The 19,590-nt window shown below is 35.5% G+C and overlaps 1 protein-coding gene across 10 annotated transcripts in view; it reads left to right on the plus strand.

Moving 5' to 3' along the window:
* LOC145987809 (serine-arginine protein 55-like) overlaps positions 1-17,847 on the plus strand; it is a 49,911-nt gene extending 32,064 nt beyond the window's left edge. For 7 of the 10 annotated variants that reach the window (XM_083122522.1, XM_083122524.1, XM_083122518.1 and 4 more), the window contains exons 6-11: positions 2,277-2,350; positions 3,735-3,935; positions 6,269-6,403; positions 6,714-6,827; positions 12,154-12,210; positions 16,761-17,847. In XM_083122522.1, the coding sequence (XP_082978648.1) occupies positions 2,277-2,350; positions 3,735-3,935; positions 6,269-6,403; positions 6,714-6,827; positions 12,154-12,210; positions 16,761-16,884 (705 nt within the window). In that variant the 3' untranslated portion in view covers positions 16,885-17,847. The remainder of the gene's footprint in view (positions 1-2,276; positions 2,351-3,734; positions 3,936-6,268; positions 6,404-6,713; positions 6,828-12,153; positions 12,211-16,760) is intronic. The other 3 variants (XM_083122527.1, XM_083122526.1, XM_083122528.1) reach the window with 3 other exon arrangements.
* Positions 17,848-19,590: the final 1,743 nt, after the last annotated feature.

A 19,590-nucleotide genomic window follows, 5' to 3' on the forward strand; every position in this document is an offset into this window, starting at 1 on the left:
TTTCTCCTTGCGAAATTCAAAATGGAATAAATTTGTATTAGAATTCTAAATATCTATACATGTTTAAAAGTAAATTAAAAGTTCTATAATGTTTGGTTTAATTCTGCTTTATTGTAACAGTTAGGGAGTATCTGAAAATCATATTGCAGTTCTGGGTCTTCTAGGTTGCGATTATTCTCCGCTTTGCAGTAACACTACTCATTCTGGGGTCATTGTTTTTGGATATTTCCTTCTTTAAAATCAAATGCAACTATTAAACATTATTGTTTTACTTTCGGTTGTTTATGATTGGACTGCAAATGCAGAGGTCGTGAAACCTCCAAGCCAGTGTGATAAATAAAGTAAATCAAATGTTAATACTGAAAAGACATCGTATTTCCTAACTTAATTTTATAAATATGACAGTAAATATTCTCACTGAATATCCAGTGTGCATCTATAAACTTATTGGTTTGATCTATATAAGTATGTGAAACTTAATTCGAACAGACAGATTAGGAAATGCCATATAAACTGGACAAATGAATTGAAGCTCGACCAAGTTTTGAACTCATGACTTGGGTTCTTGCTACATTGAAACAAAACTATGGTGGGGGGGTCACACTACTGTGTATTTTTCTGAGTTGATTTAAAGCACCATACCACACCAATATTGATGCTTGAAATTTGGCACAGTTTACATTTGTTAAAATATTCTTTAATATTAGGAATTGGCCAATATTCTACCTATCGATATAAAATTCCAAATAGTCCTTGAAGAACCTGAGTGGATCATTGACCTCCTTAATAAATGTATCTTTCAAGGTCAATGTAGTGCAACAGAAGTTGTTGATTTAGACATTTACTATAAAAAATATGACAAAATGTTGCACTAAATTACAAGATATTTGTAGATATATTGGATCGATAAAATAATCTGTAATTTTACCGATATGCCTATATCGGCTGATATCGATAAGAGTACTGATTAATCTGTCCCATCCCTAATATTAATATGTAAGTATTCCATTGCACTTATATACATCAATTTGCCAGATTTTTGCTGTAAAATATTAGAGTTACATCACCTCTAATTTAATCCCAAAAATTCATTTTACCTACCCTCTGATACACCTGAACTGTGGAGGTAAAATGTTATTCTGTATTGGGAAATAAGTATCAACTAATACCATATGGTACATCAGGAGCAACATTGGCTTGCCCCTAGTTTCTACATTAGGACACATCTTGCATATGGAATAGACAAAACATGCATCGTTAATTTTTCCATGCTGAAATGACTTCTGCATTTGTACTCCAATATCTTATAAATAATTCATTTAAAAAATACATAAATAATTATTGCATGATATGTGAAATAGATACTGGGTGCTGTTCTGTGTGTTTGTATAAAATTTCACAGTTCCACATTTTGTGTAAACACAAGTAAAGCACACTAATTTTTCAAAGTAATATGACAAGAATGTAGGTGGGAATTTCTCAATATAACAAGAATGTAGGTGGGAGTTTCTCAAAAGATGAAGATTTGTGTGATTTGGGAAATAATCATGCTGAGTAAAGGCAATATCTTGTTAGGGATTTGGTGTGTTTTGTCATCTAGTACGTAGTTTTTGTGTGCGTGGTGAAACAAACTGTAGTGGCTGGGAAGGTAATAATTTTCCCAGCACCAGATTCAAAGTTAGTTTGGGTAATTAAAATTCAACCTATTCTGAACATTAAATCTGTAAATTTCAATGATGACTGTTTTTGGAGCAAGATGATACTGTGAATGGAAGCGGTTTGATGAAAAATGTAAACTGAAGTGAGAAGATTCTGCCATGGGTGGGTTAATATTACTGAGTAGTTGATGTTTCCTGAGTGTAAAGTTCCTTAAGGTTGTTATAAATCAGCATCTTAAACACTAAGGGGGAGGGGATAGTTTCTCTGAATGTACATTTACAACAGTGACATCCATATTTTGGTTCGGTGTTAATACATATTTAGGGAGGTTCTGTTAGATTAGGGTAAATACAGAGGGCCATCTTGAAACAATGAAGGTTGGGGGTTAATTTCTCAAAAGAATACATTTGTGACTGCGACGTCTATATTATGGTTTGAAGCTGTTGCTTCAGTGTCATTACATATTTTAGGGGTGTTCTGTTAAACCAGGGTAGATACAGAAGGGTAGTTTGTAATATTAATACTTTCCATATTTGTGTTTGAATATGCTTACCAGAAAGTATTTGTGTACCTTGTTAGGAATGTTTACTAATATGTTTTTGTTTTTGTATGTGAAGGATTTGAAGGATTACATGCGACAAGCTGGAGAAGTCACATACGCAGACGCTCACAAGCAGCGTAGAAATGAAGGGTAAGTGCATGTACGCTTTTTGAAAAAATAACTTATTTCTTGTATTATGTTGTACGTAAAGGTGTGAGAGGTTTTTTTTTGTTCCAACTTTGATCCCTGCTTAGGGCACATGTGATTGATTTAAATACCACTTTAATTAAAAGGGCCTATTTTCTCATCAGAGAGATTATACAAAAAAAATGTTTCCATTATTTTTTTTTTGTATTTGTTTTGACCAGTGTTCCATTATAACAGATATAAGATTTAAAAAGCACTTGTATATTCCATACGATTAATGCAATATTTGTAACAGGAAAAAGTATTCAACTGTAGACCATGGCTTGGTGCTTATTTTCTGATATATGGTTTCAATTTAAATAAGTACACTAAGTAAATACATAGTGTAAAAATTGATGTAATGAACATAACATGTTAAGTGTATGAGAAAAATTACAGTTTCTGTTGCAATGGTTTGATGCCCCAGACTACTTCTAACTATATAAGGTCATCACACATACTGTACATTATTACCAGTGTGAACATGTCAAGATCTTTTAAACAGCCTCCATGTGGCAAATACTTGAAAGGCTGTAACAGATGTAACATAACTCCACTTTCCACTGGAATGTACCATTTACTTTGTCTTGAACAGCAAGTGTAGTTTAAGACTTACAAATTTGGATGCAGTTTGACTTAAAATGGTTGTTAGCATGTTAAAGCAGCTCAATATGGTCTGGAAATGTAAGAATTTGTCTTGCCAAAAATAATTGCCAACCCGGAAAGTATGAATTTGTATTTTTTTTCTGTGCAAGAGCAATTTAGATAAAATTTAAGAAGTTCCTTCCCAAAGTGAAATACCTTGTAAAATTCAACTTTGTAAACTTCTGCTCATTAATTGTTGTAGTCCTCGTGAGCATAAATGCAAAAATAGGAATTTTGTTTCATTGTTCTGCATATTTTTTTTTAGAATGCCAATTTTAGTGTCCTCTGACAAACTTTTAACCTTCCCAAAGGGGATTTTTCCTCCTATAGTTTGAAGGGTGCAAAATGGTCATATGTGCTGATGCACCCCAAAAATGTTAACTCATTCATTCAATAAGATTTCAGATCTTACTTTTCTTGAATCATTCTTTTGAAGGAAATATTCTGTATAAAATGTTTTTATGGTCGTTCATCTATTTTGAACCATGTTGGATAAACTTCATTCTCTTAAACAGAAATACAGTTTAAAACTAAAAGATCAGCAAGTTGCCTGGATAACCTGAAAATGTCAGGGTTTTTTTTGTTTTGTTTTTTTCTGAATAGGTAGGAACCCTGTGCATAACCAATATTGTCCTCTTCACAGTTTTTGCGTTTGTATTACCTGCCTATACCATGTGTTGAAATTTTTGTTCTGTTCTTCTAGGGTTGTTGAATTTGCAACATACACGGACATGAAGAATGCATTGGATAAGTTGGATGACACCGACCTTAATGGTAGAAGAATTCGCTTGGTGGAAGACACAAGGCGTCGCCGAAGGTCTCGCTCATCAAGTTCAAGATCCAGGTCACGATCAAGGTCCAGATCCCGCCGCCGCAGTCGTTCACGTTCCAGATCCAGATCCAGGTTAGTTGTAAAAGTTGGAGCTCATCATTTATTTTTTTCATTTCTCCTCCATATTTACTTCCAGTGAAATTGATCTTGTAGGAGGTCATGGATAATCCGTTATCAGTTACGGTGTTAGAAAAATAAATTGAACACTTGCATTTCCTTAATTTATACCTTAATTTGAAAAAGTTGACAATCGCATGCAATGGGTTGTCAATATGGTAAGAGAGTAATCGTACATTCTTTTGATAATGTAGATTTTAAGATGAGTTTTATTCTCCTCCAGGACATGGTGAAGGCAGGAAATGTCAGGCACTGGTCTAATTGTGTCAGTAAAGTCAATATTGTTTGTGTTCTCGATGCATTTTGGGGGGGGGGGGGGTACGTAATAATTTCGTAAGAGTTTAGTTTTTCAGTTCAATTAATAATTTTGTGAAGGATTACTTCATTTGCCTTTCGATTTCAATGACTCACTGTCACCGCTTGCAAAAGGCTGCTGTCACTTTAAAGGAGCACACAAAGAAACAACCAAAATCAGGACTTGGGATGTAAGGGAGTGGTCCTTTCCGAGGAGGGCACCCAAGTGTCAATGTCCCTTGCATGTAGGACATGCTGGACTACATTTTGCAGATTAGCAAGGTTCTGGGCAGTCTAGACTTACAGCCAGATTATCCCCTGTGGGGTTAGTGTTGCATCATCTGTATTGTTCCTTCATCCATCTCATCACCATTCATCCTTATCTTTGCAATTAGCCAAAAGTAGCAGAAAAGCAAAATAAAATAAATCAAATCAAAATCAGGAATTGCCCACCACATCAAGGCATGTGAACATATTAACAGCATCAAGATTTTGCTGAAGTGTAACAAAGTCCAATGTGTCATCAAAGAAACGTATGAGTCTTCACATCCCAATATTAACACATTAAGGACAGGTTCACCAAATTTGGCAACATTCAACATTTATACAAGTTACATTTATGGCCATGTGCACGAACAAAGATCAAATTTTGAACTCTGATCGGGAAAGGATCACTGGAAAATTCCATTGCATGAGGACGGTTCAACACTTGATTCCGATCTAGGAACATCAAAAAGAGTTTTATCTTCTAAGCGGCCATTTGCGACCATTTTGGTGTCTGATCCTGGTTCACGATACTAACGCTTCGACTGCAGGCAGTTCTTTTTTTAATATAAAAAGAGCGGAAAGTGATATAGCCTGCAAACACTAGAGTTGGATGTACAATGCTGATAATTCAAGAACTGTGTATACTAAAAGCTGCCAAAATAACAATAATAATTTGTGGTTCTGTGGTGCAAAATCGTAATGTTTCTAAATACTGTACTTTCTATCCCAGAACGCAAAACACATATAAATTTCATATATTACGTGCAAGGTAAATTAGAACACAGCAATGTTTACGATATTGCTACATTGTGTTGGAAATATGATTATATGTATAAATTTACGAAAATACATGTTACTGGCTATTTACACGACAACAATATAGATATATAAGAATTAAGAAATGAAAAATCAAATACTTACCACAGTACAGTAATAATAGAAATAATAATACGGGCGAAGTTCAGCGTATGCTGTTCTCTCAAAATCGATTGCATTTCGCAAGGCATTAAAGTCCCGTAGAAGAAGGTTCCATGCTTTTTCCTTCTCCTTTTGTGTTGTGCCGTCAGTTCTTTTTTAATATTATTTTTTTACATTCCACTACATCCTTTTACATATTGACAAGGCTGATTAGTACATCTCTCAAATTCCGAGAAGTTTGCAGCCCGAATTATTTTCTTCTCCTACATGTTGATACTTTTAACACATCACATTACTTTATGGGGTTCTTGATTGTCATTTGTTTTAGCCAACCAATCAGGTATTCATGATGGTTGCGGTAAATGCGGTTTAAAATTACTTACGTGAAATAGCCTTACAAATTAATCTCGGATCAGTTGAACGGAATCTCCTGATCGTCGTTTTTCAGTGGTGCAATGCAAATCTTTAAACCAAGTTCATTTAGAGTGGATTAAAAGTTATCTCGTTCATCTGAACTTCGAAATAATCGGCGTTGGTGCACACGGCCATTAGTGAATCAGCCTGAAATGGAGAAACATGGCAGTGAGAAAATGTCCATTGCCTTGTTATACTTTTTTGTAATAATTTGTTTAATGTCGGACAGCAGACTTACGTTAATTGTGAGGCACTGAAATCAATAGGCGAATAAAGCTTTCTTTTTTCTTTGCTTTTTTTTCCTTTAAAATACACGTGGCATTGTTATTAAATTAATTGTGTAAGAACAAAGTTAGTGTATCTTTAATATTTATGAACACAAATGTTCATCCCAGGTCTCGCAGCAGAAGTAGCAGAAGCCGAAGCAGGAGTCGTAGAAGCAGCCGAAGCAAGAGCAGGAGCAAATCCCAAGAAAGGTCAAAGAGTGCATCTCGCAGTCACTCAAGATCAAAGTCACGATCAAAGTCAAAGTAAGTGAAACATGCTCTCAATCTACCTATTCGTTTCCATGTAGACTTGAATGCAATCTGGATCTGTACCTAAATACAGAATTCTGGAGCGGCACAATCTAATCTTCTGAGAGGGAAAGATGATTGTTTAGCATGGCATGCACTCTAATGATCTTTCTTGTAATTGTGTAAAAACCTGTAGTTGTGTTCTAGTTTAATGTAGCGCCTAATTTACTAACAAGCCGTGTGTATTAATTTCTTTTTGTGTTCCCTCTCGGACATCTTGTTTTTTTTGTTTCCAAGGCCTAACTCTTGCCACATTTTTTGGCAGATCACGAGGCCGCTCCAAGTCTAAGTCCAGGTCTCAATCACGATCAAGATCCAGATCTCAGCCTAAGTCCAGATCCAAGTCTAGGTCCCCAATTAAGATGCAGACTGATTCCAAGTAAGTGCTTCCTTTTAGTGCATGTTTGTGTGTTTTGTCTCGTGCTTAGTTCACCTAACTGCACAAAAAATGTAGAAATTAAGACCGAGCTGATACAATATCAGTCTTTGATAGGGATGGACAGATGAAATATTTGTCGATAACCATTAAAAATTTACCAATACTGAATCAATCCAATGTACAATTACAAATGTTTCTTGAGGAACATGTACAGCTCATTAACCTTCTTAATTAGTGTATGTAACCATGTGACTAGTATGAAATTTTTGACAATGTCAATAAATAGAGGCAAAAAATTTTGGTAAATAAAAAAAGCAAAATTTCAGTACAAAAACATCAATTTCGGGTTCAAAAGTGGTAAAAGTGCGTATAAAAACTTTAACGTTATAAAACAATGACAATGTGATTTATGTGTTTCCATTTTAAAAATAACAAAAATGAATGCTTTAAAAGTTTAATTTTTATCTGTGCTGCATTTCCTCTTGTATTCCTCCTCTCTGTCAGAACAAACATTTACAGATGAAGCATAGAATTATCATATTTTTGCTGATAATGCCTATAACTTCAGTACTAGTTAATCTGTCCCATTGCAATATTCAAAGTAGTACTTCAGAATATTGAAAATATCTGTATTTTAATCACATTCATTTTTCCGCACAATACTGGGCCAAGAGAAAAAGAAGTTTTGAATTTTGCAGACCTTGTGAGATGAATTGAAACTGATAATTTTGTTAGTGATACTGGTGACATCAGCTGCTATTGATACATCAGAATAGGTTCAGCTCTAATATCAACTGGATTAAGATTTCTAGTTTTCTACTGGAATTTCTTTTATTTTATTCCTCTGCTACTTTTATTAATAAAAATGTGAGCTTAGTGCTTTCCTAGTGTAAAATCAAGCATTTCATTGCACAGCATGTATAACGCAGCGTTGCAAGCTTCTACACCTTTAGTATAGCATGGTTTCATGTCTAATGTGTACTTACATTTTTTTGTACTTTATCATCATGATGTCGTGTGGAATTGGCCTAACTAATCGAATTTTTGGTAATTTTTACTACATATTATGAAATCATCCAGTTAGCTGGCATAATGGTTAGGGTAATGTGCTGTAAAATCATGATATTGATACAGATATTACAGATGATTTCTATAACTAGTGTAGTTGGTATGTGAATGGTAATACCAATATTGTGAAGATAAATGGTTTATGGACATTAGTGTATAAGAAAAGAAATATAAAAAAATGCATGTGCGAGATGGTTTGTTGTTCATGGTCAGTATCTTATGTTGTACTATAGCAGAGAAGGCCAAACCACTGATTGCAAGCTACTGGTAGCTGTTACGTATATTTTGAATGGCTTTCGAAAGGTTGGCTACACACTGCAGATTGTTTCAACAATTGAATTCATCCAAATGTTTTGAATAAACTGCTTTCATTAACTAAGAGAACACGTTTTTCCATGTAGATTTTAAGCGAAAAAGGCAGGCTCGACCAGAACTTGAACCTGGGTTTCTGGCATACCGTGCCATTGCTCTACCACTGAGCTGGCCTGGCTTCGCCTGATTTTTCACGGTCACTGTTTTGTTTTACCTGTGTGGAATAGTCTCTTCTAGTGCTACCGCAATGGGATCTGTTGCCTTTGAAACACTGTAGACGTTGCCTGGTACCTCCCAACGTAGAGATGTCAGTTTCCTAAATTAGGCACACACAGGAGATATACTACATAGATTTTGCATTTTTTGCTGAAAAATCTACATAGTACATCTCCTGTGTGTGCCTAATTTAAGGAACATTTTTCCATGTCAAGTTATTGACATAAGATATATATATGGTTAAATTAACCGTCAAGTCTTGGACACTTGTCATTTGGAAACGAACCTTCAGAAATGATTTCATTCTTTTGTAAGCAAGTTGACAAGATGCACAAGTCACCACTTGTTGTCTTTTTTGGGCTGTACTGCATTCTTAAACAGCCCCTAACCCTGTTTGTAGTGGTGCTTGTCACTTTGGTGTGAAAACTCTGCAAGTCAATACGTGTTGCGCTCATTGAGCAGACCAGTCTTTATCTTCTAGACTGTTAACCCTCTGGCTGTTTTAGGAATGTGTGTTTTACAGGTAATTAGGTCTGTTTACATCTTTGCCTGTCAAGCTTCAAAGTGTTCATTAAAATTAGGGATGGGTGGGTCCAAAATTTACAAGATTTTTACTTGCGTAGTTGCACTTACTTAATATTCATGGGTTATATAATATATGACTGTAGAAAACTTCTTACGTCACGTGCTGGAAACATATTTGTTAAAAAACTAAAATCACACACAAACAGCACAATAAAAAGCACTTCAGAGTTCTTCCAACCTTTCGACACCTTCATGGAGTCATCTTCAGGGCTGGTCGAGGACAGACGGAGTAGACGCGGATTTGTTACACTGGTGTTACTTCCTGTGTTCGTCGGCAGATGTCATTGCAGTCTTGCATTTTTTGTTGGAGGAAATGGATTTTTGAGTTTTACTGTGTTTTACCAAGAAGAATAAAGATTTCCGCATAAATTGTCATTGAGATTATTTATGTTTTTGATCATGTGTACCCCTTCCTTAACGTCTCGTTCTATTTTTCCTTTTGCATGTGCAATGAAGGAAACTCAATCTTGTGGAAGTTGATGGTTGGTTTCTAAGGCGTGTTTGGATAATCCCGAAGAACTTACTTTTCTGCGTATGTATCCTAGGTGGTCGGCAAAATGGCCTTTGATGGGTCTTTTGCATTGTCCTATGTATTTTCGGTTGCATTCACATTTGATGCTGTAGATGCCAGAGTTGGTTAAGGGGTCTTTGTCGTACGTTTTGAAGCCTGCTAAGTTTTGTCCTATGGATTTGCCGGGTTTATATGCTATTCTGTAGTTTCGTTTTTCCAGGATGCGTCATGAGTTTGGTGGAAAGGCCTGGTATAAATGGTATCCATAACCATAGTCGTGGATCCTCCTCTTCGTTTGTGGGAAGGTGGTTTGTGGGTTTTTTCTAGGTTTTCCTTTTTCACTTTTAGCAGGTTCTGGTCAATTACACTGGGGCTGTAGCCCGTCCAATTCTTCTTGCAGCACTTGGTTGTTGGAACTTAGAGAAGCGTGCACTTAAGTTCCAACAACCAAGTGCTGCAATAAGAATTGGACATCCTAAGACAACAGGCATCCCTTAATGGCTACAGGCCCAGTGTAATTGACCAGAACCTGCTAAAAGTGAAAGAAAAAGGAAAAACCTAGAAAAAAGCCAAAAACCACCTTCCCACAAACGAAGAAGAGGATCCACAACTATGGTTACAGATAACCATTTATACCAGGCCTTTCCACCAAACTCAGACGCATCCTGGAAAAACGAAACTGCAGAATAGCGCATAAACCTGGCAAATCCATAGGACAAAACTTAGCAGGCTTCAAAACGTACGACAAAGACCCCTTAACCAACTCCGGCATCTACAGCATCAAATGTGAATGCAACCGACAATACATAAGACAATGCAAAATACCCATCAAAGACCATTTTGCCGACCACCTAGGATACATACGCAGAAAAGAAAGTTCTTCTGGATTATCCAAACTCACCTTAGAAACCAACCATCAACTTCCACAAGATTGTGTTTCCTTCATTGCACATGCAAAGGGAAAATACGCCGACGAACACAGGAAGTAACGCCAGTGTAACGACAACGCGTCTACTCCATCTGTCCTCGACCAGCCCGGAAGAACTCCGAAGTGCTTTTTATCGTGCTGTTTGTATGTGATTTTAGTGTTTTAACAGGTTATATAATATAGTAACAGACCTGGTTTTCTAGCTGTTAGTTGCTAAAAGCTCACTCACAGTATTTAATTTTATGCACTGCTTCATCACAAATTGCAAGCCCAGCACTTCCGACAAAAATGTTGTACAAAAGGAGACAATATTGATAGTGGAAAGTTGACTTTCCTTTCAGTCACAGTTTGTTGTATGATTCAATATTGTATCAAAAATGTATGCATGGTGTCTGCTTTGTGAAGTAGGTGAAACACATTTTTTGTTAATTGTTGATATAATTCATAGCTATGACATGCATGTGTATATATTTTTAATTATAAATATATATATAAATAATTATAAATATAGGCATGTAGTTCTTGACAGTTAATCAGTCAATGCTTAACAAGCATCGAGAAATAAATCATATTGTCCTGTATTTTACACATGTTATTTATGTCAGCTTATTTTTTTCCCATGGTTCTTTTGTTTGAAAGTTGATAATGACTTATTTTTATATTGTAATTAGGGTTGTCTGATGTCACTTTTCTGCAGTCAAACTTTTGTATGGGGAAATGCTACATGTCCCATTTTTATATATTAATTTATTCACTAACATGTACGTAAATCTACAGTCCCCTGAAACCGTGGTGCAGTATCAGCATCAATTTCAAGTGGTATGGACTCATCCCTGGTTGTAGTATGAAAATACTGTATGCAAGGTGGATTTAGTGTACAATATTAGTGTGTAGCAACTGAGAATTCCGGAAATGTTAACAACTTTGTATGAATTTTCCTCATACGTTTTTCACCTGTCACCTTGTAGCTTCATTGAATGTTTAATTAGTAATATGAGAGTCTTATCGGAGGTTGATCACTTTATTATGGAGGATGAAAAGGCAGGTTAGGGGATCACTGTTTACTCTTCCTTAGTAAACAGTTTTTATTACTTGAATATGTCTAGAGTAATCTTTAAACATCTAATGGGGAGGGTCATTGATCATCAGCTAATTGTTAGTTCTTAATGTCTCGGGAGGAGGGGCATCTATTAATTTTTCACATACATAGTAAGATGTATAACACCCTGTAAATATGTAGCGTAAAATGTTTATATATTATTTTTTTTACCTTTGATTTTTTGAAGAATTGGATTGAAAACCTGGAATAATATTTGGATTAAAATGTGCAGTTTGCAATGTATACATACACACACTGTTATTTCTAACATAGTATTGTGAAGGATCATTTATCAGCCTCTTTCTCAGTGACAAAAATCAAACACTTGTACTTGTATAGTCAAGTTAATAATATTTGCATGCGTTGATTGGCTATAATGAGTAATACACTTGCATTTTGTAAGTAACCTTTTTTTTATACCTATTAATTCTGGATATCTACCTCTATTGTCTGGGAATTCTGCATAATTTTTGTAACAAAGGCTAAAAAATTAGCATTTTCGAAGGAGTATTTCATAGCTGTTTACCACTTGTTTACAAAACCAGCTGAAAATTTTGAATAGAAAGACACTTTAGGTTTCTTGTCAAAGAAAATCTTATTTTTTCAGATCATTTGCAATTTCGGAGGAAATACCTACATGTGAAACACAAGGAAATGATGTCACGTAAGAATAACTTATATCTCGAGCAAATATAAGAGTAACACTTTACAGTATCGAATTATATTTTAAATCTGCACTTGAAGTCTTATATAATTGTGGCAATATTTAGTTTAAATTACAATAAACCTTCATAAATTGAATCTTGGAGAAAATGTTCTGGATTTTTCAAAATAAGATAAACATTTGTCCACGTGAAAATTTAAAGTGTGAAAATCCATACCAGAAAACCTAGAATTATATTTGAATTTTATCTTTTTTATCTTAATGTTTGAATAGCCACCCTGTAGTTGATACAATAGATCAGTCAATATATAGTAACAAAATATAAAAGTTTGAATGTTGAAATTTAAATATATCTTCCAATTAGGGATGGCCAAATCCAGATAAAATTGTATTTGGATATCAGAAATGTGCGGAAATCTGAATGTGTGTATTATCCAGACAGTTTTGCCTCTGCATATTCCCTTGTTAGTCGTATTCGTATTTTTTACTGTACAGATTCTGTACAAATAGTCAGTTTATTCATTTTATGGATTCTCTGCAAATTTGTAACTGTTTACCTAAAGCATTACTAAGTTTGGTATAAATGTACAAAGTTTTCAACCATAACAAAAAAAAAAAAAAGTAAATACATTTAGAATATAAAGTTTTTCAGTGTGGTGTCTGATCCTTTATTTCATAATTATTAATTTCTAACACTATTCTTACCAGAATAACTTGCCGAACTTGAAAAAGTAAATAGTGATCTGAATTCACACATTATGTGAATACTCGGATATCATGAATAACCACAACTTTGCATGGCTGAAGGAATGTACCAACCACATTCTTTTCAATCACTTTGAAATATTGTGGTAGTACACGGTCATGCTGATTACCATTTTTTGTATGAAATTTCGATTTTCATCTTGTTTGTGAGGTACAAAGTATAAATTTCACCTCTGCTGAAAGTCCTTATCTTAGTCATCTCTACAACAATTAGTTCTCTAGCTATGATTTTATTTGTACTTCACGGCAAGTTTTTAATGTGCTGGAAAGTACTCGTCCTTACTCATTCTCTGAATGTTAATCAAATTTTGGTGGACAGAAACACATACAATACCTACTACTAACCTATCCCAATGTCATATACAGGAAAACCTCGTTAATACGAAGTTCAAGGGACCAAACAATGTCAACTTCGTATTAAACGACTTCGAGTTATCCAAACTTTTCAAGATGGCGCCTGTTTTCAGGTGTAAATAAAGTAGAGTATAAATTACCCCCACAAAGGATGTTTTATACTTGGTAGCTCAGAAAATAAGCTTTATATGTACTATATAATAATATTGTACGTTTTAAAGAAAGTGTAACAAATGTTACACAAAATGAGAACACGGAGCTTAACGCGGACGCAATGATTCCAAGGAGACGGTTAACACCATTTATCCTGCCTAGTTATACAACCGGGTATGCACGGAATACATGTCGTGGCAAAAAGTCTTATAAAAAACGGTATTTTCTTTTAATTGTGCAAAGTCTTCGCTCTTCCACGAAATTCTTACAACTTTAGTTCATAAGAAACCCGTTTGCACGGAGTCCTACGGAAAGGAAAACAATCTCCTTTATGGCAAGAAGTGAAACTCGGAAGAATCTTGACAGTAGTCACACTGGCGCGAGCAAGAGAGGGGAGATAATCGGACAGAATGAATATTGGATTTTTATGTGCGTTCACTAGAACATTGTCCACTACAGGATTAACTGGTAAGAGAAGATTCTCTTGGGAAAGAACACAACCTTTCCCTGCCACAAAACAAAACAAAAAAAAATCGGGGCTGTAAATTTCGTTCTGGTTCTGCTGTAAAAAAAAGTCACGTATAAAGTAAACACACAACTTGCGATTTTGCCGAATGTGTATCCTAGGACACAGTGCCGCACTCGATAATCACTCTGGTTTGGATCCCACTTTAAACTGTATATTTAGTCCCGCTTAGTTCATCAGCATAAAATGAACTAAAAACAAGCTTTAGGAAACTTGCGTATTTTCAGATTAATGGTCAATTTGTTTCTGGAGGTCACTCGCTCCACCAAAACTTTTCCTCTCGTATTCCTACATTGAGCTGTTGTTTTTTTTAACAGCAGCACGCTAATGGTTCTGAAGAAAAGCGGGGATTATATGGCTTTGTGAGATTCAAAACAATGAAGCTTATTCCTTGGCACAGGATGAGTCATTGCAGTTATCGGCTAGCCAGAGCTTTCCAGATGTTAGACTAAACACTGGAGCCAGGGGCAGCGTAAACACCGGCTGGAAGTAAGGCAGACCTGATGTAGGAGAAGGAAGGGCGTTTTAAAGAAGGTATTCAGAACTGTTTGCTTTTTTTTACATGCCAAAGGAAAGGAGCCCGTGTGCGCACATGAGCAAGAAAATCGTGGCCGAAACAATTAGCAACGGACCCCCCCCCCCTGTTTGCTGATAGATAAAGGGGAGAAGTCACTCAGACAACAAAACCCTGTTTTTGCAAATTTTATGACCGGCACAATTGGGAAACGTATGAAGCGGGAAACTGAAGTTAACTTTTGCGGGAAACCTAGATGACAACGCATTAAGCGGGTTTGGCCTATGCGGCTTTGATTATCTGTAACAGTTTCCCTTTTTTTTATGAAGTTCTACAGGGCACAAAGAACACGCTTTTAATGAAAGTGGTTACCGGAAGTTGTCAGCTACCAGGCCAAAAGTTGCTCGCTCATGGGAAATTGCTGTATCTCGAGCTCAGAGCTAGACAGATGGGTGAGACTTCCAGGCGCCACGCGTCTTGTATTTTGGAACATTCGTGCGATCTTATTTCGCATTTCTCATCTAGCACTGGTGAATATTTCCAAGGTGGCGCATTCAGTGGGGAAAGAGCTTGACCTCCCATGCACATTGACAAAGAATGTCAATGTCCAGCGGGCATTTCGGGCTGCTTCCTTCAAGTTGTCAGCAGCTCTTAGGACAAGGAAACATGTCAAGGTCAAGTTAAAATAACATCCAAGCTCTCTCCACATTCGATCTTCTCTTGTCGACTTACGCTGGTGTCTACTTCGAATTAAGCGAAACCAGTTTTGCGGAAGGGTCTTGTAAACAACTTCGTATTAAAAATTATCCATATTTCGATTTATCCGTACTGAAATACATTATAAGTCCTATCTTATCGGCTGGGGAATGGGAAGAACTTCGGATTAAAGGGTACTTCGTATTAACGAGGTTTTCCTGTAAAAGTTTTAATTTGAATGTCTGTCTACAGCAGTTATATCTAATCTTAGATCTCTCAGAAAGAAACGAAGGTTCAAATATATAATGTTGGTTTACCATTATCACCACACAATATTTACTCTAAATCTTAGGTGAGAGGCCAAGGAGTTTTTTTTCTACCATGTCGGACAAATATTGAGATGGTGCCTTAGATAAGCGATCCTTGTCACGTTCTCTCACCATACAGATCAAGCAATGCTAATTAAATCAAAGAGAGATTTGATTTTGATGAACGTGTGTGAAATCATGACATCTGTTCTCACTCAAAACATAAGAATGTGCTGACATGAAAATTAGTGTCAGTCTGCCCTAAAAGAATAAAATTTGGTACCCAAGTTATGGTGGTGGTATACATTGGTTCATGTTCAGAATTTACAGAAAGTTTACGGGGTGTGTCAGGAAGTTGGCTAAAGGTTTGATTGCATTGTGTGCTAACACTTATTTGATTCACCATCAGTGTGTAGGCTCAAACACTTGAATTATAAGTTCTCAAAAACAATTAATAAATCCTCCCTCCCATGTGTTCTTATATTAATGCCCACCAACAATGCATCCTAACTTTTTTAATCTCTTATTTACTGCTTTCAATAAACACTCCTCCACAGATCATGAAAACAAATTATTGGGCAGGCTCGGGCCTACATAAGTTGGTGCCACAGTGCACCAATAACAGAATTCCCAAGATGTTGAGAAGCTTTTCAATTCATGTACAAAATGAAACCAAATTTATGACTACTAGCAGCCATTGTGTGCCTTAAAAACAGTTTTATTGCAGTCTTTCAGAACATACCTTATGTTCTTCAAAAGTTTCCATAACTATTGCTGAATGTTAAAAAATAATAAAAATAAATGATATAATAGTGATTTTTTTTCTTGTGGCAATGTTTTATCCTGGTTCCCCAGAACACTTGCACTTTTTAGGGAGACTTAAATGGCTAGTCACTCCACACTAAAAATGTTGCCACAAGAATAAAAACCACTTTATGCTGTATTATTTTGTAGAATCACACTTCGACATTTTCATTGGTTACAAAACTTCCAAGTTAAAGGAATATAAAACTAAATTTTAAAAAAACACAACACACTTTGGGCAGTCGTGTTCAACTTACCTTGCAACAGGTAACAACTTTATTCCCTAGCTTTCAACCCCAATGTTATCTTCAGTTTAGGGTTCAGATTACTTAGGTAAAACCATGCCTAAAAGTGCACAGTTCAGCGTTAAGAATATTTTTGCATCTGTTTCTAAGTTTGCAAAATCAAATTCAAATGTTCTGCTTTTCAGGGAACGGTCCCACTCTAGAAGCCCAAGCAAGGAAAGAAGCAGGTCTCCAAAATCGCGAAGTCCATCCAAGTCACCAGAAAGGAACGGAGACAAAACACCTGAGGAAGAGAAGACCGATGACTAAACATGGACAAAATGAAACCTGCTGTAAAGTTCTTTTATGTAAACTTAAGATGTCTGAATTTGTCTTCAAATTGTGTAGCACTGTTTTTTCTTTTTGTACTTCAGGTACATGTGCAGTTAAGGCTGGTTGATGGGTCCATTATCAGGATGTGGGATGCCTCTGTAGGAATCCAAGTATTTGAAGTCTTGTGAACTTCAAATATATCTATATATTTTTTTGCAAGTTCAGTTAATTTGATTGCTGCCGAAGCCTTGTACAACTAATTGCATTAGTCAGCTTTTCTTTGATTTTTTTATTTGTAGTTCAATCTTGATAGCTTTTGTTTATGGGTTGTATCATGTTACTTCATTAATTTTTCACAAAATTGTTTTTAGTTGTGTATTTCAGTGGAAAAAAAATAAAAAGTACTTTTATATGTTCACTCAAGTTTAGTTTCGGATAAGTTGATTTCTTCACGTCGATCAAACAATAGACCAATCTTCCATGATTTCATTATTTGTTAAGCATCTGAAGTACAATTGCTGGTTTAGTCAACTATTTGTATTGAGAATTCTTCCGTGTGTTTTTTTCAAGTCTTAAATGTGCTTAAAAAGTACTAATGCATAAAATTGTGATGTTGGGCCTTTTTTGGTTTCCTTTTCTGTTGGCTTAATAGACTGGTGCAATTTTTTTCGAGTGAAGTTTAAATAAGAAGGCCAGTTTTTTTGCGATGGGTAACAATCTTACAAATTCATCAGTGTGTATTTATACTGGTATTATGAAATTCCATGGCTCTAGGACATTTAAAGTTAACTCTCTCTTTTCCCCCCCTCGCACAGTAGCATGTAGAAGGTTCCTTCTCATATTTTGGCAGAATTTATGAAAAGATTTACATAAAAACCAGGAGATACTAGTTAAAGTTGTTTGGACGTGCAAACTCTGAGTTGTTGCAAGATAAACCTGTTGGTGTGTGTGTGTGTGAAATGTAAGCATACATAGCTGGACATCAAGGTGGTGTGTTCTATATTTAATTGCTTACTGAGAAAGGTAGAGTAGTATAATTTGAAATCTGGTTTTATTCGTTAAATGTCTATGAACTTTTGGTTTATTTAATGGAGACATTGAATTCCAGAAAATGCTTTTATCTTAATAATTTTGAAGATTCATAAATAACTTGCTCATCTCAAAATGTGTGTAGTGAAAGTTCATCAGTCGTTGAGTAAAAGAAATAATATACACACATGAGCAAACTACTACTATATAACAAAACTTGAGTGTCGGCGAGAAAGTTATAAAATTTTGTGTAAGTAATAAATAATCTGCCATATCTTGCCCATTCTTGTTCAATGCGATGTATTCTCTCAAAAGTTACATTAAAGTGGGTTCTGACATTAAAGTGGGTTCTGGCATTGATTGTAAATGCAAGTACCTTGTACAGATTTTTGTGTTAAATGTAGCATTGCTAACGTATTCATTTGTACTAGTGCTAGATATTAAAAGCTACTCCATCTAGAGAATCCTGTACACATTTAAAAAATAATAAAGTTTCCAACTGACATGAATTTTTAATTGTAAAAAAAAAACAACCATGTTGACAGAAATCCTCATATGCTGGAATGTGTGTTAATTTGTAGTCGGTACTCTCGAACTCTATGTAATAAGAGTAATTTACCATGAGGCCAGGTACTAGTGTACGCAGGATTTTGAGGAGGGTAGGGGCTGGAATTTTAAAAGTGGATATTACGGGGTTTGAGAGGATCTTGGGGGATGTTATCCAACTTGGATATTTTTGCATATGCATTCCCTCCACCTATTAGCCTATCAGCATAAAATTGACTTAAAAGTTAATTTTATAGGTATATATAGAAAGCCAGATTACAGCATATGGAATTCCTTGCATGAGTGGAAGAATTTCATAAATTCTGCCCATCAATTGTTGCTTTAGAGGTTGTATTTTCCATTGCTTTTCTGCCACTTTTGGCCTATTATGAAAATGAAATGTACGGATTTCGCAGTCCAGGAACCAAATCCAGAACCTTCATTAGCTAGACTGTGATTGAACCATTCAGTGCACTAAGCTGCTAATGCTATGTTTGAATAAAATCATTAGAGTCTTAACAGTCAATATGAATCATGAGGACTGGTAAAAGGCTAACTAAGAAAGCTTTTTTATTAGTAATGCCTAAGTTGATTCATTCATTGTAGGGATGGGCCAGATTAAGTGGTACCTGATCGCTATCAAGTAATTTTACTGATATGGTATATGTACAATTTAGTGCAATATCGTGGCATTGTGTTAAAATTGTATATAAGCATGTAATCTCCATTCCATATTTTTAAAAATGTCTAAATTTGCGGCTTCTGCTAGATTCATCTGGTAGGTAACACATTTTTAGCACTATCAAAAACTGTGATGTGCATTATGCACGGAATAATTCAGACAACCAACATGAAACCGTACAGGGTATTTCCATGATTTTGGGACACTTGCATTGATTTTTCATTTTTACGGAACCCTTTCATGTTGTATATCGTTATAGAGCTTAAATCCTGCAGTTTATGAATATTGCAACAGTATTCCATTCAAGATAATCACACTGTGAAATGTGATTGAAATAAGTTTATCACAAAATGAAGGAATGTTCAGATTTCTATGATGCTTTGGAAGGAAAAAAAAACAACAATTACTGGCCAAATAATAATATATGTATGGAGTGTGTAAATGTC

This window comes from Lepisma saccharinum, chromosome 5, assembly GCF_977018435.1.
Source record: "Lepisma saccharinum chromosome 5, izLepSacc3.1, whole genome shotgun sequence".
Lineage (NCBI taxonomy): Eukaryota > Metazoa > Arthropoda > Insecta > Zygentoma > Lepismatidae > Lepisma > Lepisma saccharinum.